The sequence below is a fragment of the Mastigoproctus giganteus genome, chromosome 11 (genome assembly GCF_048544385.1).
Source record: "Mastigoproctus giganteus isolate SK-2022 chromosome 11, ASM4854438v1, whole genome shotgun sequence".
NCBI classification, from domain to species: domain Eukaryota; kingdom Metazoa; phylum Arthropoda; class Arachnida; order Uropygi; family Thelyphonidae; genus Mastigoproctus; species Mastigoproctus giganteus.
In genome coordinates, this window is record NC_143585.1 from 102409824 (window position 1) to 102435520 (window position 25697).

General features: G+C 36.6%; 1 protein-coding gene across 1 annotated transcript in view; it reads left to right on the plus strand.

Moving 5' to 3' along the window:
• Window positions 1-25697, plus strand: part of LOC150078307 (protease-associated domain-containing protein 1) — a 47792-nt gene that overhangs the window by 18482 nt on the left and 3613 nt on the right. The window contains exons 3-4 of the mRNA XM_090384812.1: window positions 9214-9323; window positions 18254-18421. Coding sequence (XP_090240938.1) covers window positions 9214-9323; window positions 18254-18421 — 278 coding nt within the window. The remainder of the gene's footprint in view (window positions 1-9213; window positions 9324-18253; window positions 18422-25697) is intronic.

Consider the following 25697-nt stretch of genomic DNA (forward strand, 5'->3'; position numbering starts at 1 on the left):
GTTTGCAGGTAGACCTAACTGGAATGAGACATGATGGAGCCAAGGAGGGATGTCTTTGTATGTTCGGTGCAAACAGTACAAGAAAATTAGGCATGAGCTCAGTGTTCTGATGGACAGTTGTGAGAGCTTGAAGAACAGGGTGGATGCCCTTGAAGCAATTAAAGTGGCAGGCCCATCAGCCCAACTCACTGCCAAAGCCCTTAGTTGTGCAACAGGCAACACAGTGGCAAACCCCAAGGCAGAATGTACTGGTTCTGCAGGAGCTAGTTGTTGTCAGCGACTCTATTGTCAGGGAAACAGGAAATATATTGTGCAAAAAGGATAGGTGGAATAGGACCAGATTATGTCTGCCTGGAGCAAAAGTTGATGATGGTGTAGCGCATATATCTTTTAAGGGCACAAAATGTGATATTGTTGTACACGTTGCCACTAAAGACGTCAAGAGTAGGCGATCTGAGGACTTACTTAACAAGTACACAGAAATGTTGAGAAATTTTGTGAGTTAAGTTAAATTTTAAAGTGCAATTCTGTCCAGACACGACAGGAGGAGTATATGATAAGAGCCTTGTCAATCAGTTTGGCCCTGGAGAGATTGTACAAGGCTCATGGGATACAATATTTCTCAGCATGGTCTATGCTTGTTAACAGGATAGACTCCTACTACAGGAATGGGATACACTTAAATAGATATGTGCAAGAATATTTGCTGATTCTATCGGGGCAGTGTTAGGTGGGTCAGGAAACTGCTAGCTTGGGAGATACACAGACTAATAGTTTAACTAGAGCCACAGGTAGCGGTGAAAATGATTCTTGCAGTGTGTCTACTGGAATGTGCCCCAGTCTGGAAAGCAAGGTGTCGTGGATTTGAAGCCCTTCTGTGGGTCATCATGAAACAAGCAGACACATTGGAGGCAAATTGCTGCTACGGATAAAGGGATGGTTGAGTGGGAGAAGAAGACAGAGAGTGGTAATCAATGGACACTGCTCTTCCACTTCTAAGAGTAAGAACAGATGCATGTACACCAATGCTAGGAGCAGAATAAATAAATTTGATGAATTTGAAGTACTGATTAAGTCATCAAATGCAGACATTGTGGGAATATCAGAGACACAATGTCACTGAGATATAAGGGATGCAGAATTTGAAAATGGGGAGTACAGTGTGAACAGACAGGATAGGAGGGGTGGGATCCATGCTCTTAGTTATGGAGCAGATTAAATCTAAGGCAGTGTATCCAGTCGACATTAGTGGCCAGTGCAATGTTGAGTCAGTATGGTGTGACATAAGCACTGTAAAACCAAAATGAAACTAGCAGTATGTTATAGGCCTAATGATGGTGATGAGCATAACAAACAACTATACAAAAAAAAAAAAAAAAAAAAGAGTGGGCGAGAAAATCAGAATGTTTTATAATGAGTAACTTTAACTTTCCAGATATTGACTGGAACTTGTGGTTGGTTAATCACACTAGCAAGACTTTTGTAGATTTAATGCATGACTGTTTGCTGCAGCAGCATGTTAGAGAAGCAACAAGTGGAAGCAATACTCGTGGTCTTATTATCAGCAGCAACTATCGTGCATTAAGAACCTACACGTTTTTAATGCATGAACCCTTAGCCATAATTATGAGAGCTTCCTTGGAATCGGGGGAGTTACCCATGGACTGGAGATGTGCAAATGTGACCCCAATTCACAAAGGAGGATCAAAGGGTGACACAAGTAATTATAGACCAGTTAGTTTAACATCTGTTCCAGGGAAATTAATGGAGGCACTGGTTAAAGAAGCACTGCAGGATCATCTAGACAAGACTTCAGTTATAGCTCGGACACAGCATGGGTTTGCTAAGGGGAAGTCTTGTCTGACCAATTTGATTGGATACTGGATGCAGGGAATAACTTTGATATCATATATTTGGATCTTAGAAAGGCTTTTGATACTGTTGCACATGGAAGACTGCTGCATAAATTGGAGTAGTGTGGCATTGGAGGCAAATTGCTGCTATGGATAAAGGGATGGTTGAGTGGGAGAAGACAGAGAGTGGTAATCAATGGACACTGCTCTTCATGGACTAATGTTATTAGTGGAATCCCTCAGGGTTGGGTCCACTGTTGTTTTGTGCATCTATAAATGATATTGAAGATGGTATATCAGGCTTAATGTCCAAGTTTGCAGATGATATGAAGGTTGGCAGAGTTGTTAATGACAGCATGCTGCTGAAACAGGATCTAGAAAAGTTAAGCAGATGGGCTGAGAGGTGGCAAATGAAGTTTAACATTGACAAATGTAAAGTACTACATATGGGAAGCAGTAACCCCAGAGTAACGTATCAACTCTGTGGTACTACACTGACAATGTAGAGAATGAAAAGGACCTGGGGGTAATTGTGCAGGCAGAAAGGATATGAAGTTTTCTGAGCAGTGCAGACGGTCTGCAAGAGTAGCTCATGGTGTCTTGTCAATGATATACAGGAATTTTTCTAGCAGGGATAAAGGAGGTGATTATCCCCTTGTATAAGGCAATTATCAGACCACACCTTGAGTAACTGTATATAGGTCTGGAGGCCTCATTTTAAGAAGGATGTCGAGCTGTTGGAACGAGTACAGAGAAGGGCAACAAAAGATTAGTGAATGAATCAAAGGGTTGCTCTTACAAAGAAAGGCTTAAGTTTTGCAGATTACAGTTTTTGGAGACTAGGCACCTGCGAGGTGATCTGATTGAGGTGTGTAATGCCTTGAGTGGTTTGAGCATGCTCAGTGCTGATGGGATTCTTCCTGTTGCTCAGAATAATCACCTGAGAGGGCATAACTTCAAATTGAGGAAAGACAGTAGTAGGATAGATGTGTGGAAGTTTGTCTTTAGTCAGCGGGTAGTTGATTGATGGAACAGACTTCCATCTTTTGTTGTGGAAGTTGATAGCCTAAATAAATTTAAGGCTGAGCTGGATAGATATTTGGAACAAATGGAGGGGTGAAATCGGAGCTGTTTTTTGGCCGATTCTGCATAAGCTTGCTTTCTTGCATCGTGTGCCTATGCTAATGCGTTGCTAACTTAATACTAATGATTCCATATAATTTCTCTTAATTTAGCAATATCAATTTTCTTTACAACTACAACCAATAAGCCAACTCAATACTAAACATTTTCTTATTTCTCGTAATTTCTTCAATTTTAACCTTATTCTAAAATAATCTACCATTTTAAGTACCATTTCAATACAATACAGTTCAGACTCACAGAGGCATATCCAGGTATCATCGTAAGCAAGGGCATGGCGACCACGTTTTTGAGGTTTTTTTTTTTTTAGAATGTCTCCTGTGTTAATTTTCTTTAATTTCAAATTTTTGGTTAAGGGGTGCATATGCCCTCTCTGCCCACCCCTGAATACTCCCCTGATTCAGAGGATTTACCTTCCTTCTCTTTCACGGTAGGATTCCTTTGTGCAGATTCCTTCCACGGAGTGCGGTGATTTCTCTCTCCCTTCTTAGTTGAACTCTGTGTTCTGCTGTATAGCTCTTCCAGTAGTCTTATTTCGGGAACAGTTCTCTGTTAATACTGAAGGAAATTGCCACAGCAGTAGTAGAAGCCAGGGCACTCTCTGACTGGCTTGTTATTCAACTTCTGGATTAACTTCTATCAGAGGAACATGCCCGGTGGAACTCTTCACTATATAGCTGGACACTCCCAGAACTGGACCCCGAACTACCATTGCAAGTCTGCAACCCGTCCAAACAACAACCACAAACCTCTCTTTTGGCGCAAGCACCTTATTTATTTCCTTCTCATTTATTTATTTATTCAGTTGATTGCAAGTTACAATCGCCCCTTGTACTACTTTTTTTATACGCAAGGTTATGTGAAAACCTCTCTGGAATTTGCACTTATTTACGTATGTCTCCCTATCTGATTGATTTAAACCTGACTCCACTCTTCTTCCTTTGGTGGGAAAAGCAGAATATTTTTCCCACAGAACGAAACACTTTCATCTTTTACCTCTAATCACCTGTTCCCAACACCTTTGATCTGCTCCATACCGACACCCTTTCCCAAAATGCACTAATCCTCAAGTAACGGTGTAATAGAGAGATTAAATTATTGTTCAAAAGCTTTTAATTTTAACCCTTCCGCACCTGCCATACCATTGTTCACCACATTCCTTGATTGCCCTACCAAGCCTACTCCCACTATTGGAAATATTTCTGTAATGATGTTTTCATTATTCCTTAAGTGCTTTACTTCCACACGCACTATACTTACTATATTTGTATGAGAGAAGTATATTTGTAAGATTGTCTTATTTTCATGACGTTTTCAGGTTTCCGTTGCATTTGTATTGTGTATAACAATCCCTATCTAACAAATTCTGTGATATTAATAATTTATTGTTGTCAATTTTATAACCTTTATGTGAATAAATCATAAACAATTATTTTTAAATTAGTACCGAAAAACCGGTATTTTTGTATCAATACTGGGATTTCAAATCCTAAATAAAGTGACCGGTATTCGGGATCCTGGAATCTCAGTATTGTAAGCCATAGTAGCAGTAATCCCAGATTAACATGCCAACTGTGTGGTACTATACTCAGCGTAGTGGAAAATGAAAAGGATCTGAGGATAATTGTGCAGCCTTATAGGGAGTTCTCTAAGCAATGCAGACAGGCTGCCAGGACAGCTCATGGAGTTCTGTTTATGATATGCAGGGACAAGCATGTGATTATCTTGTTTTATAAGGCATTGGTTGGGTCTCATTTTAGGAAGGATCTACATGCACTGAAATGAGTGCAGAGAAGGGAAATGAGATTGAAGGAAATGAAAAGGTGGTTTTACCAAGACAGGTAAACTGAGAGGTAATGAGACTAGGCACCTGTGAGTCTGATCAAGGTTTTTAAGACTTTGAATTGATTGAGCAAGCTTAACACTGATGGCATTCTACTGCTTGCTCAGACTACACATGAGGTGGCATGAATTTAAATTGTGGAAGGATGATTGCAGTATAAGTGTAAGGAAGTTTGCATTCAGCCAGTAGGGTCACTTACTGTTGGAACAAATTTCTATCTGGTGTGTGGAAGCAGTGGACAAATGATGCGAGTGGGATTTTTTTTTCTTTTTCTGATAAGCTCAAGCTTGCTTCCTTGCATCATATGCCATAATAATAATAATTGGTGCAAAAATACTAGCTGATCAAAGGAAGTATACCATATTACAAGTAGAAGCCTCAAGTCATACTAGAGACCTCTACTCAGGCTATACTGGGCCTGTGCCATAATACCCAGACAAGGAGATCCTGCACATCAGACCAGACATAACCCTCATCGACAAGGAGATCCTGCACATCAGACCAGACATAACCCTCATCGACAAGGAGATAATGGCTACTTACCTGATTGGCAAAGTGGTGCTCAACACCAGCAACCTCCAGAAAACATACAAGGAAATGATCCGGAAGTACTCAAACCTAAGATAGGTAGTCAAAGATATGTGGCATATGGAACAGGTTGTATTGTGTATAACAATCCCTATATAACAAATTCTGTGATATTAATAATTTATAATTTATTTTTGTCGATTTTATAACCTTTATGTGCATAAATCATAAACAATTATTTTTTTAAATTAGTACCGAAAAACTGGTATTTTTGTATCAATACCAAAATTTCAAATGACCATCCTGATCATCATGTCAACCACTGGCATGGTGCCAAAGAGCTCCGTAAGAACCTAGCAACAATAAGCCTTCCACAAACTATAATCCTGAATACCTGTAGGATAGTAAGAGAGTTACTCAACCAACAGTAACAATATATATATATATATATATATATATATAAAATAAGAAAATGTAAAAAAGGCAACACAGAACAGGAGCACAAGTGGAGAAATACCATCAGTATCTCAAGCCTTCTTGGCATCAAGATGGTTCAGAATTCTTCTAACATCCTTCTATCTGAAAATCATAGGAAGTATCGTGTGTAGTATGTTTGATATGACAGCAGGTGGTTTATGAAGATTGTTGATACAAAAGTTAGAAAAAAATAGTTAAGTCAGTTAAGTGCTAGTTAAGTCAGCTTTGTCTTTGGCTGAGGATGGATAGATCTATCAGGTATTAACAGAGATGGGAGTATAAATGGACAGAAGTTGCAGCCAATAGCTTTGGCAAGAGACTAGTATGCTCAGCTACCATTTTGACAAGAAGCTAGTTTTCTATTCTTAGCCTGTTCAAAATCAAGTTTAGGCTGATTTACAGTTGTTGCGAACTGTATGATAGGCAGAAAATGAAGCTGAGATTTTTTGAAAAGTTAATTGTAGTATGTTACATTCTTATCTTGAAAAGCTTTAGCACATTTATTGAAAAGCCATGGTTTGAATAAGTGAAGATTTTAGGGTTAAATGTAGATTAAAGAATTTCATCCCTACAAGAATAATTGCACTCATCCAATCTGAACAAACAGAAGATTTAAAACAGTGATCCAACCAAGAAAGAGGAATATAAATCGCATGAGGTATTCCTTTTTGCATTCCTGTAATGCCAAACAACACTAGACTGAAAATGGTCGTGAGAGATAGAAGCTCCATTAGAGAAGAGACTATCACCAAGACCTAAAAAGAGGACCACCAATGTCGACTGTATACTTTGAAGGGTTGTTGGTTGGAAAAAGGTCAAGGATTTTGGGTGTGTTGTATTGTCTGGTATTCTGGCAGGTAAATGAAAAAGCTGTGTAAGGTCATTATTAACTAGTACACTGAAGCCAACAGTTGTAAACATTAAAATCACCAAGGAAAATAAGGGAAATTATGAATTGTTAGGAAAGTTAGATTGGAGAAAAGTGTATTTCAAAGAACAGAGGTTAAATACCTCCGAGTCATTAGTGGAGTTGAGAGAACAATAGAGGCAACATATTTTCCATCTTTTGAAAAGATGGAAACTGACTGCAGTTCATCGTTGGTACTATCTCTTACTCATAAAAATTGGTTTTCTGTTTGAAATGCATTCATGATGGAATTGGACTAATATTCTCACTGAACTTGGATGATATTTGTTAATTCCCCTGATCATTGTTTATAGCAGCGTTTCTCAAACTGTGTTCTGTGGAACACTAGTGTTCCATGAGATGTGAACAAGTGTTCCACAAAAAATCATAATTTTAATAATTAAAAAAAAAAAAAAAATTTGTATATTTGTAGCAGACATCACTTTTATATTATTATAATCTTTAACTTTTTTTTTTTTTTTTTTTTTTGGTTATTAATATACTGGAATAGATGGTCTGCAAGAGTAGCCCATAGTGTCTTGTCAATGATATACAGGAATTTTTCTAGCAGGGATAAGGAGGTGATTATCCCCTTGTATAAGACAATGGTCAGGCCACACGTTGAGTACTGTATACAGGTCTTGAGGCCTCATTTTAAGAAGGATGTAGAGCTGTTGGAACGAGTGCAGAGAAGAGCAACAAGATTAGTGAATGGAACAAAGGGTTGATCTTACGAAAGAAAGGCTTAAGTTTTGCAAATTACAGTGTCTGGAGACTAGGCACCTGTGAGGTGATCTGATTGAGGTGTATAAAACCTTGAATGGTTTGAGCATGCTCAGTGCTGATGGGATTCTTTCTCTTGTTCAGAATAATCACCTGAGAGGGCATAAATTCAAATTGAGGAAAGACAGATGTAGGATATATATGCGGAAGTTTGCCTTTAGCCAGCGGGTAGTTGGTTGTGGAACAGCCTTCCATCACCTTGTTGTGTGGCGGCGCCTCCGTAGCCAGGTGGGAAGGAGCAGCAGTGCGTAGCAGACGCTTCTTGATTAGACCGGGGTTCGAGCCCATCACCACCAAATACGGAGATTGCGGAAAGGTCAGGGAATGACCACCGCATATTCCCGGAGCAATATGGCCTTAGTTGCTAATGTTCCTAAAAACCAAATAACAACAAATAACAAAATCCCTTGTTGTGGAAGTCGATAGCCTAAATAAATTTAAGGCTGAGCTGGACAGGTATTTGGAACGAACGGAGGAGTGAAATGGGAGCATTGTTTTTTTTGGCTGATGCTGCATAAGCTTGTTTTCTTGCATCATATGCCTCTACTAATGCTAAAAGTATCTAGAGCAGTGGTATCCAAAGTTGTGTGCACACCCCTAGGGGTGCGCGAGATAATCCGCAATAAATCAATATTTATTAATTATGAAAACTAGTTTTTCAATAAAAATTATAAATTTTTTTTAATACTTCAGTATGTGGCTTTATTTGATCGCGTGCCTTTATTTGATCATGTCATCAGTCATGCACATTCAAGTATGTGCATTTTGCACTTGAACTTCAATTTAATTTAATTTTGTTTTGTATTTTTTTTTTTTTTTTTTTTTGTGATCTTTTAAAATTATATGTGATTTTAGATATAATGCCTTCCATGTAAATGATATATAAATTTAAAAAAAAAACATTAAACTTATATATTTAATTTTTTTATTCCAATGTGCGCACTAGTACTTTGAAGTAAAATAAGGTGACCGACTAAAAAATTAAGACCCACTGGTCTAGAGGACCACCAGCATTGACTGTGAACATTGAAGGGTGGTTTGCTAGAAAGAGATTGAGGGTGTTGGGTGTATTGTTAGGGTTGTCTGGTGTTATTTTGGTGTTATTTTGGCCACATTTGCACTTTTCTATGAAAGAATTAATAAAACTGGTTTAACATTAATACCAGTACTGTCAACTGCATAAAAAAATTATTTTAAAATTCTTAAGTTATTATTAAAATTTTCTCCATATATGGAAACCTTATACAACTCCATACTTTTTGATTTTGAAAATTTCCAAAATTTCTGGACTTGTATTCAAGTATCTATGGTATGTGGTAAATAGTGAGCTTTAGGTGCTAAGTATAGAATGTAGGAACAGTCATCAAAATGACAACTAAGAACAAGTCATTAAAAATACCTTTGTGATAAATTGTATAAAACTAAACGTTACTTTGCAACAATCATTACTGATAGGCCATAATTGTATTATAAAGTACTACAATTCTTACTTTTGTTTATTTATTAATTTAATTTTTTGCAAGCATACTTTTCTGAATCATTCTGAATCACAATTGCAGCCACCTGCTGCAATCAACAAATTGCAGCAGGTGGCTGCATTTGTTGTTTGCACTGCTAAACATTATTACAACAATAATGTTAACTTTTTTCTTTGTCTCATTTAAAATTTCCCATTTCAGAATGAAACCCTTCACAATGTAGGCCTTGTAGTTGTAGAACCCCATAGTGCTTGTAGTGCACCTGTGAATAAGCTGGAACTTCGAAGTAATGTAGCTCTGGTTGAAAGAGGGTAAGTTTTTGTCATTTATCTATTTTATCATAAGGATGGAATTATACTGATATTCTTACTGAACTTAGCCTATTGATGTTTTAACACCAAGAAGCTTATTGAAAATAGCACACACAAACCAAGCTTATTATAAAATTATTAAAGAGGAAGAAATACACTGAGTTGGCTTTGCATTAGAATCTCCCTTCCCTTTTGTGTCAGAATGGACTAGTCTGTGATTCGGGTGAAGGCTCAAAGTTGGAAATAGCTGATGTAAGATTAATTCGCACGTGGCAATTCGTTTTTGAGTGTGTGAGGGAGCATCTTTCAGTGTCTTTCCAACTTTGCACATGGAATGATGGTGGAGGCAGAATGTGTAGGCACCAGTAGCTCAATAATGGGCAACGTTGTTAAGTGCTCCTCATCTTGTGGTGTTGCAAAGTCTGCCGTGATCAGCAGCGGTTGAACTCCCAGCCAAAGGTCACATGTGTGGTCCAGGCCTATGGTGAGTGTTGTGTGTGTCATCTAACCACCCAGTACAATGTAGCAATAGCAAGGCCAATGTACACATGGACTATGCACTGGACTTTAGGTTGTGGCAGTTGATGACCATCATGGATACCCATGCTCACTGCAAGACAAACTGGGCCACTGATTTATGGATATCTGTTGCCTGGTCTGAAGAATCCTGTTTCCAACTCTATCGTGCTGATGGGTGTATCTGCATTTAGGGCACCTAGATACACCGTTGCCACGCTAGATCCCAAATCAATACACTATGATCACTGCCACCTCATAGTTCTTTCATCTGCAGATTCTTAATGCATGAATAATCACTGCTGATAATCAGATCAAGGGTATTTACTCCCTCTGGTTGACTAGCAAGACTTACTGGATTGTAGAAAACAATCCAGTAAGTCTTGCTAGTGTGCGAGTTACCAACCCAGAGCTGGCACTAGTGTTTGTGACACCTGAGGGAAAACCTTGTAACAGCACCTAATTCATATCCTAAACACACATATATATGCAGTAGCACATCTAGCAGTGCCTGTGGCAAGTGCCTCACTTGTGCACCCCTAGTGCTAGCCCTCGACCAACCCACAAGTTCCAGTCAATATTTGGAAAGTTAAAATCCTCCATTATGAGACATTCTGATTTACTGGCCCACTCTATTTCTCTACAGTTGTTTGTCAAGTCAATTAGAGTTATTAGGCCTATAACACACTCCTACTCATTTTTGCTTTCCCTGTGCTTATGTCACACCAGGCTGACTCAACATTGCACTGTCCATCCAACTGGATGCACTGCCTTAGATTTTACGTGTTTCTTAACTAATAGCATAATTCCCCCTCCTCCCTTCCTCTTTTGTCTATCCTTTCTGTATACATTGTACTCCCCAAATTCAAATTCTGCATTCCTTATATCTGTGTAACACCACATCTCTGATATCCCAAACAGTATCTGCCTTTGATGTCTTGACCAATGCTTCAAATCCATCAAATTTATATACGATACTTCTAGGATTGGTGTATGTGCAAGTATACATGCACCTGTTCTTACTCTTCGTTATCCCAACACGGCCCATGTATTTACCTGTTCCATGATGACTCCCAGCAGTTCTTGAAATCCCCAGTATCTTGCTTTCCAGGCTGCTGCTTAAAAATACTGGGTGGTATTAAAGAAAATCATAGAATCTCAGTGATTTTCTTTAAGAACCTGACCTTATTATTTTTATCTCGGATTTTTTTTTTTTTTTTATAGAAAAGTGGTAACTGAATTCTTAAATGTATATTGCAGCATGCTACTATTTTTTTTCTTTTGGTTTTATGGGCTTCTAATCTGCCCCCTTAAGTGGCATGCAATGCATTTTCAGTGTAATATGTGGCATGTTGTAGGAAAAGGTTGGCCATCACTGTTGATATATATGAAATGTTTGATAAAAATGACTAGTACAGGTCGACTGTCATTAATTAGGCACCGTTGGGACCTGTAGGATGCCAGATTGGTGAGTTTGCCGGATCCTGGTAGTTTAGCACATACAGTTTACCCAACAGCTAACTACCTCATCCTACCTTTAAAATACCTTGTAAATCAGTACAAGTTGGTTAATAAAGGAAAAAGAAACATTAAATGAAAAGCAAGCGAAATTTTAATGAAGAACAGGTAAAATAAAAGGTACAGGTACAGTAATTCTCTTCACTTACAGGTCATTCCATGTCAAGTGGCCTAGGGGTCCCTGCTCGACCATCTTCAATTTTGTTGAAAATTGGTGTGGATGTTTAAGCAGATTTAAAATGAAGCTGTGCAAAATTTCAGTTAAAAATATAGTATGCATCAGGCACCAGCACCTTTTTTGTGGAGTTCACTTGTGTTATGTGGAATAAATCACAAAAATTTTTCAAAGTTTTAAGTGTTATTGTTATACAACAGTGAGAGGTAGTGCTCTGAAACTTGGTATACCTAGTTAACTTTTGGCAGAGGGAGTGGGGCTGTCAGGATCACCATCTTCATCTTGAAAAGTGACTGAAACATCAGGAACTGGTGATGAAACTGCACAACATCTTCAGGAACTGATGATGATATGATGGTGGTGGCAGCACACCTGGGTGAGCAGAAGTTGATGGCACTGGATTTTCAAATGTCAATTCCTCTGTTGCACAATTTTTAGCTTTTTTTTTTTTTTTTTTTAACATATCTTGCAGGCTAAGCTGTTTCATATATTTTGGTCTTTCTTTGATTAATTTATCCTGCAGCATGTAAACATTCATTATTTCTTGTTCAGTTATAAAACTGCATTGCTCTAGACGTTTTAGCACTTCGCCTGTCAACTGAATTAACCTATCAATAGAGATTCTTTCTGCTGAATTTTCCTCATTTTTAACACTGCTTTCTTCTCCACTATCTTCTTTCTCCAGACTTACAACCATCTGCACAATTTCTGAGTCAGTATAATGATGAACAGTAGCTAAACCATCTTCATCCATCCTCAATGCAAGATCCTTGGCAGCAGGATTAGTTAGATCATGAGCGAAAGAAAGCAGTTCATGTATAATTTGCTTTTCCTTTGAAACCCTAAATCCTGTAAAGTCATTTGCAGTGTCTTCACCAGATGCAGATTCAAACATTAAACCTGGCCACAATTTATGCCATCCATTTTTTAGTGTGGGTGCCTCTACAGACTTCCAAGCATTGGCAACGCAGTAAACTATTTCTCTCAGATTAAATTCTTTAACAAACTACCGGTCTGCCAGAGTTAACAGCATTCAGTAGGTGCCTCATAAACAGGGAGCGATACTTAGACTTAAGAGAACGTAATATGCCATTGTCCAGAGGTTGAATTAATGACATACAGTTAGGTAGGTGGTAGATACTGAAAACATTATTTTTTTACCAGAAGTTCTGCTTTCGGATGTGCGGAGCAGTTGTCTAAAATAAGCATTATCTTACAGTTGTCCAGGCCAACAGTCACCGTGAGCTCTTGCTTCGGGAACAAAATATTTTTCAAACCATTCCAATGTAATGTTAGTTGTAATCCATCCCTTCTTGTTGGCATGGTAAATCACTAGAAAATGTGTCATACTTTTGAAGGCCCTGGAACGTAAACTTTTGCCGATGACCATCAACTTACACCTGTGGGTTCCCGCAGCATTAGAGCAGCCCAGCACAGTGACACGGTCTTTTGATGCTTTATAACCTGTTGGTAATTCTGCATCCTCAGTTGTCAGAGTTCTTCTACATCTCCAATACAAGGCAGTCTCATCGGCATTGTAGACTTGCTCAGGACTTAATTTTTCATCAGAAACTAACTTGAACTCGTCAACAAATGCAGTAGCTGCTTCCTTGTCCATTGAATGTTTTTCACCACACACTACACAAAACTTTAAGCCATGTCACTGCTTGAAAAAACATTGAAGCCAATGTTCACTATAATCACACTCGTAATCTAGTCCTAGTTCTTTATGAAAAATTTTAGCTTGTTCCTTCACCAGATCCCCAGACAGTTCAACACCTTCACTTATGCGGAGCTTAAAGCATGTTATCAGCACTTTATCCAGTTCTGAACCTTTTCCATCTTTCATTGTTTTCCTTATGCCCATCTGTTTTTTTTGATCCACTGTTAGCAAAGAACTGGAGCAATTTTTCTTTGTTTTTTAATTAAGTTTCGAAGAGCCAATGTTGTATAATTCACACAAGCTTCCCACACACACACACACTGCTGTCGAGCTTCTTCAAAGTTCAACTTTATCTGTTTTGGATAATGTACAGTGTTGTGCTTTACACCATAAGAAGCACCTCCTTTATGCATTGGAACCATGGCTGGGGCTAAATGTGATCAGGTTATAATAATAAATGTAGAAAAACAGGCAGGAATGGCTTGGCCAGTGTTTACGAGTTCGCGCCAAGAGCTGATGCTGCAACCAATGCCACCAAAACAGCAGTGGCACGTTCTGTGTGCCAACCCAGAAAATTTTAAATTACTCTCACGGAAATTATGTCCGAATTAGCAGTGGAACCAGATTACCAGTAGCCCAGATTAGTGATGGTCGACCTGTACTAGAGAAAAAATTTGCAGATCTATAATTAATACCAGCAGAGTCTTGCTTTTTTTTTTTTTTTTTTTTTTAACTTGTTATATTTGTTCTTTTGGTTTGTTTTTTTTTTTTTTTAATTTTTAAGCTCTGAGTCTGTTCTAGGTTTTCTTATTTAAAATTATTAAACTTTACTGTTTATAGGAAAAACTTTTGGTGAAAAGTAAGTCTACTACTTAGTATGTCACTTAAGCATGCATCCCAAAAAAATTAAATCAAACTTAATTGAACCCTTTGTTCCTTCCCTTGTGCAAGCCTTGATCTTTTGACAGCACACACTAGACTCTTTTCCTTTCTTCTGTGGAATATAAGTACAATTATATTTTTTATTATTAATTTGTTGGCTTCTAATAATTTTGTTATCACTTTAATAATTCAGCCTTTGGAGAAGGTAGCAAGGTAGCATTATGTTCTATAACGTAATGTTTTGTAAATATGGAAATTCTAAATTATCCTAGCAGTGGTGATACTTGGCCTGTGAGATGCCCCCTTAAAATAACAACCTCACATGTTGTTTAATGATTAAAATCTGAGATTTTTGCTACCTTCAGTAATGGTTTTTAAGTGATTTTTCTACATTTTTCACAGGATAATTACATAAGAGAATCTGTCAGGTGTTGTAGCTATTTTTTTCTGAGTAGGGGTGTGGGATCTGACTGGTTCTAGCACTATAAAGTTTCACATTCTGTGTTTGCTCCTAGTTCAAGGTTACTTGCTTTTACTCTCCTAATAGTTCAATAAATATAAATATCTAGTTTTGAATGACTTGTTTTTGAAGAGCATATTATTGTTTTCACATAAAAAACAAGAAATGCGATATTCACTCATGTTGTTATTCATCAATACATAAGTAACAATTTGTGTAATTTTCAAATTTGAAATAAATTTAAAAAATGGAAATGACTAATGTGGATTTTTAAAAATATTTATATACAAAATAAACAGAAATGTGTCCATGTGCAGGCTTATTTTGCATGCTTAACAGTTTTTTAAACTATAAAATAGAAGAGACTATAGTTCTTGTTTATATTTTGTCTATAACTTTTCTGATTTTCAGAAAAATGAATAAAAGTCGTTTTTTTTTTTTTTTTTTTTTTTTTATCAAATAGATGTAAAAAAAAATAGCATTTTATATATAAAAATAGCATTTGCTATTAAAGATTAATTAAAGATGCAATATTGGTATACTCCAAGCATAATCCAAAAAAAAAAAAAAAAAACCTTTTTGTAGAAATCGAAATGGAAGTTGTCACTTTCCATGTCCATTGCCACTGTTACAACTGCATCCCTGCCAGGTTAATAAATCCAGTCAGTAGTCTATAATGCAAAGTTATGTTTTTAATCTGTTCTGTCCATTTAGATATATACTTTTAAGAAGCAATTTAAATTGAAATAAATTGACAGGCACCCCCCCCCCCCCAAAAAAAAAAAAATTTCTCAAATTATTCATGAAAATCAGTCTTTAACATAAGAAGGGTGGAGAGAATGTATCTGAAAGAATGTCTAAAAAGATTTAAGTTAGCTCAGAAACACTGACCAGGCTAGCCGGGTGGGTAAAGTGCCTGCCTGGCAACCCAAAGGTTGCGGGTTCGAATCCCGCCTTGGGCTTGGATCAAAGTACTGCAAAAAAAAACCTTGGGATGTGCATTATGGCCACAGAAGCCGATGCGCCAACAACTACCCAAAAAAAAAAAAAAACTCATAAACAGGTCTCCAAAATTAGAGTAATTCTTTCAACAAAGAATTCTGTGAGCCCTCCATGAGCTCTATTTTAATGAACGTACTTGAAAAACAAATGAAACTTGTCCGAAAATCATATAAGCTGTGAGATAATATAGGGTGTGGGGGCAAGGAAACAAGTGATTTAAAAACCAGTTTTTTTGGGTACCATTGTGGTGGGGAGGATTGCATCACCCTACATACTCTTGTCCACATCTTGCCATTTAGTAACAATGGACCATAAAGGAATTTTACAAAAATAGTGACAGTTATGAGGCTGCTCAATGTTTATTTCAAATTCACTTTAAGCTTAAATGTCAAGGTCCTATATCATCTGCTCGTGTCGTTAAAACATAAGTACATAAATTTGAAGAAACTGGTTCTGTTCTCAAAAAGAAGCCTCTTGTTGGATGGAATATGCCTCAGGGCCACTCTCGTACAGAATCCAAAGCATTCTGCAGTTCAGCATACACTGTTGTTGAACTTATCCAGTCAGAGTGCATGGCAATTTTTGCACCAGGACTTAATTTTCCATCCTTACATGGTACAAGTACTGCAAGAATTAAAACCTGTGATCTCCTTACTCATAAAAATTTTTGTTAAGAAATGCTAACTCAAATTGATCATGATGAAGAATTTATTCACAACCTATAGATGTCTGAAACTCACTCTCACATCCAAATGGTTTCATGAATAAACAAAACTTTCTTTATTGGTTGGAAGAAGAAAACCCTATCCAATTCCACCAGCAACCAATTCACAGTGACTGGTTAATAGTGTGGTATGCAATTTTTCATCTCACTGCATTATCAGCCCATATTTTTTGCAGATGATAATGGAATGGTAACAACTGCGGCATCAAGTAGCTCTGCTAATATAATCACAACTTTTTTTTTTACTAGGTTTTTCCTCGTGTTAACAAGATCAAATAGCTCCCTGAAGCTTATATTCAATATCCAATTTCTCTGATCATGTCTGCCAATCCTTGAAAAACAAACTGCATTCCTTAGCAAACTCCTCCTCCTCTGTTAGCCCATACTCCATTAAATTTCACTCATATAATTCCTTCAATAAATTCCCTTCTGCTAAATCTGGATCAATGTCTTTAATCCGTTGGAAAGGATCACATGGTGAGATCGCAACATCTTGAAAGGATCATTAGCAGCATTTACTTCCCTCTTTTGATGCATTCTGGAAAGAGTTGGCTTATTAAATGTTTGGTATTCAGGCATACTCTAGGTCCCACATTACACACAAATGATATGGTAGCTACTTCCTTTTGTGTTCCATTACATAAAAGAATTGACCACATTTGTTTGGAGGCAACTCTTAAGCAGTCTGCTAGAAGGATTGACGCTCCTCTATTCTGAGATGTATGTCAGTGGAGAATCTCAGAATAGCCCAGTTCTGCTAGTGATTAGGGACTGTCTTGAATTTGGGTGCAGGTTCTTCTTGGTGCCAATGCTTGAAAAGATCTTCCAGTTCAAGGTTGATATAAAACATTCTGTGAATATGCCTGAGTGGAATTCCACCATAAGAACTATATAGGAAGTCTGTGTTATAGAGATGATGCTTTTGTACTACTGGACAACCATAAAATTTGCCAGATATAATATTGTAACTCTTATACTTTTTTTTTAAATTATTTTATGATAATTTGTTCATGTATTCACTTCTTTCATCTAGATACTGTGTATCTAGGAGCAATCTTTAATAAAAATGCTAACTTTCTGAGTTTTGGTTATTTAGTTTACACTATAAATTTTTCTCGAGTCTTGGAAAAAGGTTGCATGGTCTCTCTCCCAGTAACTCAGGTTTTTCATCCAGCAAAACAGGCAGACAGACTAGAATATATGCAGTTTATAGATATATATATAGATATTTCATAACTTTAGTTACTTTTTCCATGTCATTGGTGGAAGATTAGAAACACCTATCAGTACAACGCCTACTAATCCAATTGGTTAGAAAACTCTTGCCTCTCTGTAATCCTCATTGTATTTGCAAGGTCTTTAGTTACAGAAGTTTACTTTCATTATGCCTAGTTTTTAAATTATATTTTAATTTTATTTTCTGACAACTATCAGTGTCCCAAAGAAGGACACTTCTTAAAAAAATGCTACTTTTAAAAAAAAAAAATTATTTTTTTAAAATTTTATTTTATTTTATTTTTTTTTTTTTGTACAAGGTCCTAAAAGAATTTAAGGTCCTTACAAATTCTTGGGTATCTTAAATAAAAAATTGTAAGCTCTTACCATGAAACATTTAGTCATTTATCAGTTGGTATTATAAGGACTGAATTAGTAATGCACTTCTGATGGTGGGATCATAAATGAGGAGGAGGAAAAATTAAACAAATTTGTTACTGCATTTTAAAAAAATAAATAAATACAATAACTGCTGTGTCAAATAGTCATCAAATAGCAAAACTTTTCATGCAAGTGTATTATTTTATGTAAATGTATCATATATTATTTAAAATATTGGAAGCCATGCGCAAGGAGATTAAAACTTAATTACTTTTAATCTGAACACCATTTTAAATCTAAATAAAGATCATATCTGATTTCTGAGACATCCTAATGATTAGTTTCTTGATGCAAACCTATTTTTTTTTAATGTGATTTTTCTTTCCCCTTTTAGAGGCTGTTCCTTTTTAACTAAATGTATTCAAGTAGAAAGAGAGGGAGTCCTTGCTATCATTGTTTCTGATAATGATATTCATAATGATGAACAGTATATTGACATGATTGATGATAACACAAAACGGAACTGTAGTATACCTGCAGTTTTTCTTTTAGGAAAGGATGGGTAAGTTGGTCTTTATATTTCTCACAACTGAAGTTTTATCAATCAGGCATCTTTTTGACATAATACACAGAGTAATCCTGATATTTTAGTCATACAAATAAACATTTTTTTTTTAAATGTCTCATTTTACTAAAAATTTGTCCAAAGATGGCTAATTTCCATTTCTTGTCAAGAGTGCTCAGGGTTGTTATCAAATCAATAAGTCTATTTCAGACTAGGTCAGTGAGAATTACAGTGATGCTCATTCTTTGAGCTACCATAATACACAGTGTTCATGTTCAATCCTGTACTTTTCATAGGAAGGAGGGTTTTTTTTTTTTTTTTTTAGTAAAATGCTCTTCTCCACATATTTAGCTTCATTCATCAATCTTCTCCATGTTACTCTAAAAAATTTTTATTAGAGCATGGATTCCTCAATAAAAGCCCTGTTCCACTGGCTGCTATTGTTCTCTTTGTAAAAGTAATATTCCCTCATAAATTCTGGTTCACTCCTCTATTTTATAACATATCTATGTTGGTTGCAAGTGTCCACCATAATGACATTATGAAAATCGAACAGTACCTACAATTATTTTTCTCTGTGTAGAGAAATAGAATATGCCAATTTTTTTTTGTCTCTATTATATGTTTAATTATAGGATCACGTGCTGATTTACTATCTTAGTGAATATCCTAGATGCAGAGAAAGAATTTTATACAGTTGAGAAAATTCTTGTCTTTAAAATTATGATGTATATTCATTATATATCATAAACATATGTAAAAGAACATTTTGGACTGAAGTTTGAAAATGTTCTTCAGAATTGCAGTTATCTTAATACAAAATTACTTTAAAAAATGGCAAATGTTTAATTTGCATTTATTTTAGATATTGAAATTTTTGATGATAAGTTATAAGTATGGTTGTGAATTTTTCACTGGGTGCAAAAAAATTTGTGGAAGCCACAAATTGAATTTTTAATATATCTTTTTATTTTTTCCTTTCCCAAAATTTGACATAATTTTTCTTTTATATTTTCCAGTTGTTTTTTAAACAAGTAGCTAATAGAACGTAACATATAATTTTATTGCAACAATTTGATTATTACATGGTACACATACAGGAATACCTCGCATAGCGCGGTTTCAAACAGCGTGGGTTTCGCTATAGCGCGATTTACGAATTGAAAAAAATTAACTGCGTTACAAACTAATATATTTAATATGTATGTATTATAAGGCCAGTACATTATGGATTCAAGGCCATAACGTACTGGCCTTGAATCCAAGGCCACAACACACTAGATTCTGAGCGGTGAGGTCGTTGATTGTGCGTAAGCTGTATAAATATTTTTTGCTGTGTATTTTTATTAATTATTATTTTTTAAAAACGTTACACCTTTATATGCAAATATGAGTGGAAAGAAGAAATGTAATGGCGCCGAGTGTTCTTCTAGATCCAAACATTGAATGAGGTATGAAAGTAAGGCAGGCTTTGCAAAATGACATTCGATGTTATAAAGAGATGTATGCAGATAAAAAAAAAAAAACTGTGCAAACTAAGCTGATCAGTTATTTTTCAATATAAAAATACAGTACATACTTCACTTATATTCTTTTGGTATATACCTACTGCAATAAAAATCATTTGTACTGTATTTACTAGTATTTTTCATTTTTATCATTTTAGTTTCTTTTTTTTGCAAGAATTTCATGTGCATCAATTTATAGTAAACAAACACCTATATATTTTTGCAACTTGACCCATATAATCAAATTGTTGGAATGCATTACATTAAAATACATACTAATAATACTTCGATCAGCACGGTTTTGCATAGCGCAGTATTTTTTTGGCACGAATTAACTGTGCTATGCGAAGTATTCCTGTACTGCCACATAACAATCAAATTATTACTTTAAATATATTAATGTGTTAACTGCTGCTTGAGAGAGAGAATTCTGTGTCATAATTTTTGGAATGATGAGGATCATCTTTAATATCTGCCTAAAAGTAATTAATGGTTGAAAAGTAAAAGTTTGGAATTCAGAGTGAGCTCCTTTGGGCTGAGCTGTCAATCAGAACTAACCTCAACACAAGTAAGAACAGCACTGTGTGGAAAGTCTATAAACCAAGCATTGCTGCAAATAATGTAGTTTAATACATTCACTGCCACCTAAACTTGATAGAGCCTGTTCAATGTGCAGAATGTTGAAAAAAAAAAAAAAAATCAACATTCCGACATAAGTTCCAAAAATTTGTAAATAATGGTTGAAAATTAAAAGTTTGAAATTCGTTGTGAGAAGCAAACACTTGCTTTTGTCCTGAGCTGTAAATCAGAACAAATCTTAAAATTTTATAAAAAGCATATTCATGTACATAAACTAACATCAGCACAAACAAAGAATAAATAAATCTGTGCTATCTATAAACAAAAGCCAAGCATTGTTGCAAAGTGTTCAATCAGTGTGCCAATACTGAGTATAGTCAGTCCTTGTGTTTACACTACACGAATTTGATCATACACGATTTATAAATAGGAGAACGATATCATGTACCAACGAACCAAATTCGCTTATGCACGATTCACCTTTGTGTTTACAAGAAATGGCAGTCGAACGCAGAATCAACCCAACTTAACGCAACACGATAGCAATGAAGAGAAGATTCTGAAAATGTATTTGTTTTTTATATCAGTGAAGGGGAAATACATTTCACCATAAAAACCCACACAATTCCAGCTATCGGTATTATCGCAAATGCAATTAGATCAAGTTTACTACCAGCTTATAACACCATTAGCAGAAACGCAGCTGGAAATTGTTTTTATTGTTTTATGGTAGTGATCTCCAGAAATGTGCTTTAGTAAAATGTGAGCTAGTGAGGTGTTAACGTGTCTTTGCCTTTAGTGTTGTTTATTCAGTTGCGCAGCTTTGTTTATGTGTATCAAGCATGCCTCCTCTCCTCACTTTGTAATTGTGCTTTATTCCCTAAAAATGAGTAAAATACTTAAAAGGTATGAAAAGGAAGCGTACTGGTGAAGACACTACAGATTCAGAGAGAAAAAGAAAAGCAATATCGATAGATAGAGGCAGATTGGGTCAAAAATTTTTACCCGGATAAATTTGTAGCGGCCTCATACTAGCGTTTATGGCAAAAATCACACTTCTGACCTCTGGCACACCTGGGTTTCTCCAGTAAGACTAATGGCCAGTCTGCCTCTGTTAGAGAAAAAATATGAAATAGTGAAATGAAAGAACATGATATTGCACATGCTACAGGCCTAAATGAGGCAATGCCCAGAATTAGAAAGAGAAAATGCAGAGAAAATAAAAAAGCTTTCATAGCAGTAATAACTCAAAGTGTAATAAAATCCATTAGATCAAGACAAAGAATTGGAAGAGATGGAACCGCTGTCATCTGTTTGGATAGAAAATCAAACAAAGAACAAGTTTGCTTATGATAGAAGCAAAAGCATTAGCAATATTTTATTACGTAATAGTCGTAATAAAATACATAAGTATTTTATTATGATTATTTGTTTGGTAATGATTTGGTTACAAATGTGTGTTCAATCTTGGGTGGTCGGCACCTAACCCTATTTTTCCCATCGGACCTGTTATTTATATTGCACGAGGTTTCTAGGAACACAACTATCGTGCTATATGAGAACTCATAGTTGTTAATTTCATGTCTTTACATTTATGGCACTCAGTTGAGCACTAAAGAATTATGCTTCAATGCATTACAGCACATCACTTATAGTACCGTTTTATACTTATATAAGTAAAGGCAGCGAATGTATTAGGCTGTGCCAGTATTGAACATATTATTGATTTCTTTACTTTTCCAGTACTTGATTTTTTTTTTTTAATGAAAACCCCAAACACGAGAGGTATTAGAACTTATAGTACTTAGTACCGTGCTTGAGTTGGAGGTTGAGAAGACGAAAGAAGATATTTGTTGACATTAGACTTGAACTTCTGTAGACCAATTTTCAGGAAATACATATGAAGGAAGGTTGTTCCAGAAAACAGCAGTTGAATGAATAAACGAGGAAGATGAAAAGTTGGTTCTGTGAGTTTGAAGTTGGACAGTAAATGGATATTGGCAGCATGTGTTTGAACTGTTTTGAAAGAGAGAGCGGGACTTATAGAAGCCCATGGAAGTAACTGTAGAAAACACATCTATGAGACACCGAGTGGAGACAGTACGTCTATGAGACAGCGAGTTGAGAGACTCAGTTAGAGAGGAGTCATTAATTAACTTAACTGCCCTCTTCTGAATGGTATCTAGTATCCTGAGAGAGGTTTTGGGGCACCGTGGTAGGCCGGATTTGTGATTTGTGCAAACACGAGAGGTAACGGTGAACAGTTGTTTGGAAGAAAAGTAACAGCGAGAGCGAAACAGAAAACCAAGTTTTTTAGAGCAGAGAAAGCAATATTTCTAACGTGCTTGTGCCAAGAGAGATTAGAAGTCGGTAATCCCCAAAAGAGATATATCATTTTGCCTAGAAATTGGAGTGTCACCAAAGATAAGCATAGAAGCAGAAGGATCCTTTTTGCGGGATATAAGACAAGACTGAGTTTTAGAAGGATTAAAATCAACTAAGTTGTCTTAGCCCCACTGGAGAATTACCTGGAAATCGGCATTTAAGAATTGGTAGCAGATATTCGAGAAGTTGAAGCTGATTGAGCAGAGCAAGGTTTCTCAAAATGGAAAGTGGAATGCAATGTGCTGTCATCAGCAAAACTATAGATAGGATTTCCAGTCAATGGAAGAAGGTCATTAATATACAAGAGGAAAAGAGTGGGGGAAAGAATTGAACCTTGGGGGACACCAGCATTAGTGCAGAAGTTAGAAGACAGAGAGCCATCTACCACACCCTCAGTGAACGATCAGAGAGAAACTGGATAACCAATTACAAAAAAAAAGTTGGCATACCATAAGATGGAAGCTTGTTTAGAAGACCTTTATGCCAAATACGATCAAAAGCCTTTGAGATGTCAAGAGTAACTGCTTGTGTTTCACCAAACTTTTCCATTGAATTCGTCCATAAATGGGTAACATAAGCCAGATATCACCAGTGGATCGACACTAATGGAATTCATACTGGCGATCATTGATCAGACGGAAGGATTCTAGGTAGTTTAAGAGTTGGCGTTTGATTGAGTTCTCCATTACTTTAGAAAGAGTAGAAGTAATTACAATGGGACAATAATTGGATGGGAGGGATTTGTTACCCTTTTTAGAAACTGGCTGGATATGAGAAAATTTCCAAGCAGAAGGAAAAACACCTTTGCAATAAGAAAGTGAAAAAAGGCGGCAAAGAACAGGAGTAAGTTCAGGAGCACAGGTTTTGAGAACAAGTGGAGAAATACCATCAGGACCTGGAGCTTTCTTAGCATCAAGATTCGTCAAAATCCTTCTAACATCCTTTTGACAGAAGGCATTGATTGGAGCGTGCTAGGAATGGTGTGAGGTGTTTTAGCATTATCATTAATATGTGAGTTGGAAGAAAAATGGGATGCTAGCAGGTCAGCTTTATCCTTGGCCGAAGTACAACAGAACCATCTGGTTTAGACAGAGGTGGGAGCAGAGATGGGCAGAAGTTGTGGCCAATAGCTTTGGCAAGAGACCAGAATGCTCGGCTACCATTAGGGCAAGAAGCACGTTTTCTACTCTTAGCCTGTTCAAAATCTAGTTTGGACTGATTAATAACTGCTTTACAATTGTTAGTAGGCAGAAAGTAAAACTGAAAAATTGGAAACAAGCCAATTACAATATGCAGTGTTCTTCTCTTGAACAGCCTTAGCACATTTATTGGAAAACCAAGGTGTGGAATAAAGGATTCCATTCCCACAAGAATAATTTCACTGACACGATCTGAGCAAACGTTGACATCAGAAGTTTTGAAACAGTAATCCGACCAAGAAAAAAAATCTAGCAGTTCATCCCATTTTGCTTTCTTCTCAATGCCAAACAATACGAGGTTGGTAAAACCCATGAGATAAAGGCTCCATTGGAGAAGAGACAATCACTAAGTTGTGATCTGAGATGCCTAAAGGACCACTCACTTGGACCGTGTACTTAGAAGGGTTGTTTGTGAGAAAAAGATCAAGCATGTTGGCTGTATGGTTAGGATTGTCTGGTATTCTTGTAAGTAAATGAACAATCTGTGCAAGGTCATTAGTAATTGCAAAAGCCTCAGCATCTCGACCAGCTGGGTCAGTGTGACTAGAAAACGGAAGCCAGCTGGAGTTGTGAACATTAAAATCAAGTTGGAAAGAGAGGAGGTCAAAGAACCCCAAGTGATTAGAACGGTAGAAACAACAGATGAATTTGACACAATGAAGTAGAGAGATTTTAAGCCAGAGAAGATCGAAAAGAGATTCCAAATTACCAAGTCTCCGACAGGGAATATCGGAATGGACATATGCACAAGTACCACCTTTGAGGTGAAAGGAATCATACAATGAATAATTTGGGCAATTGAGATGAGCAGTAGTTGACTCAACTGATAACTGAGATTCTGTCAGAAAAAGTACATGGGATTTGGCAGACTGCGAGTGGAAATGGACGTCGTTGAGATTAGAATTGAGAACTTGTATATTTGTGAAATGAACTAATAAGTGTTTGGGAGGTTTAGATCTTTTCACAGTTAAGCTTACTCTATTAGTTTGACAATTCATGGTGTATTCAATAGTAAGAAAAAGTGGAGGGGGGGACATACTGTATGAAATAATGAAATTTTTGGATATGGCGCACACATGGTAAGAATATACCCAGATTCTTGACATAATGTGGCCTCAACAATGCCCCTGCATACACACTACTCGGACTCCCTCCAGTCACTATCTGGCAGAGTAGAGGTAGCAAGATTATACACTAGCTGATCCGGCAGCCTCCTAAGGAGTTACTAATTGGTTTGGTCCGGTGTGCTAACTAGCAGCCGGCCTGCGAACACCGTTTTAGAGCTGTACTCTCAAAATGTAAGGAAGATTGGATCTCGCCATGATGTTCATCATAACCTCAAAAGTCATCAGTCATACTGCATGATGGAAGAGATGGGGAAGGGTTGATCGGAACTTAGCTCTGGAGACTAAACATGGGTTCCACCACTTCAAGCCTGATTGCTTTAGAACAGCCACATATATACACTACAGTGGACCCCGCTTTGCGATTTTAATATTTTCCAGAGACACCATCATATCATGAAAATATTGTAATGCAAACCCAATAACATTGTTTTTTAGTAATTCATTCCAAGACCTTGGAAGTTGAAATTTTCACTAT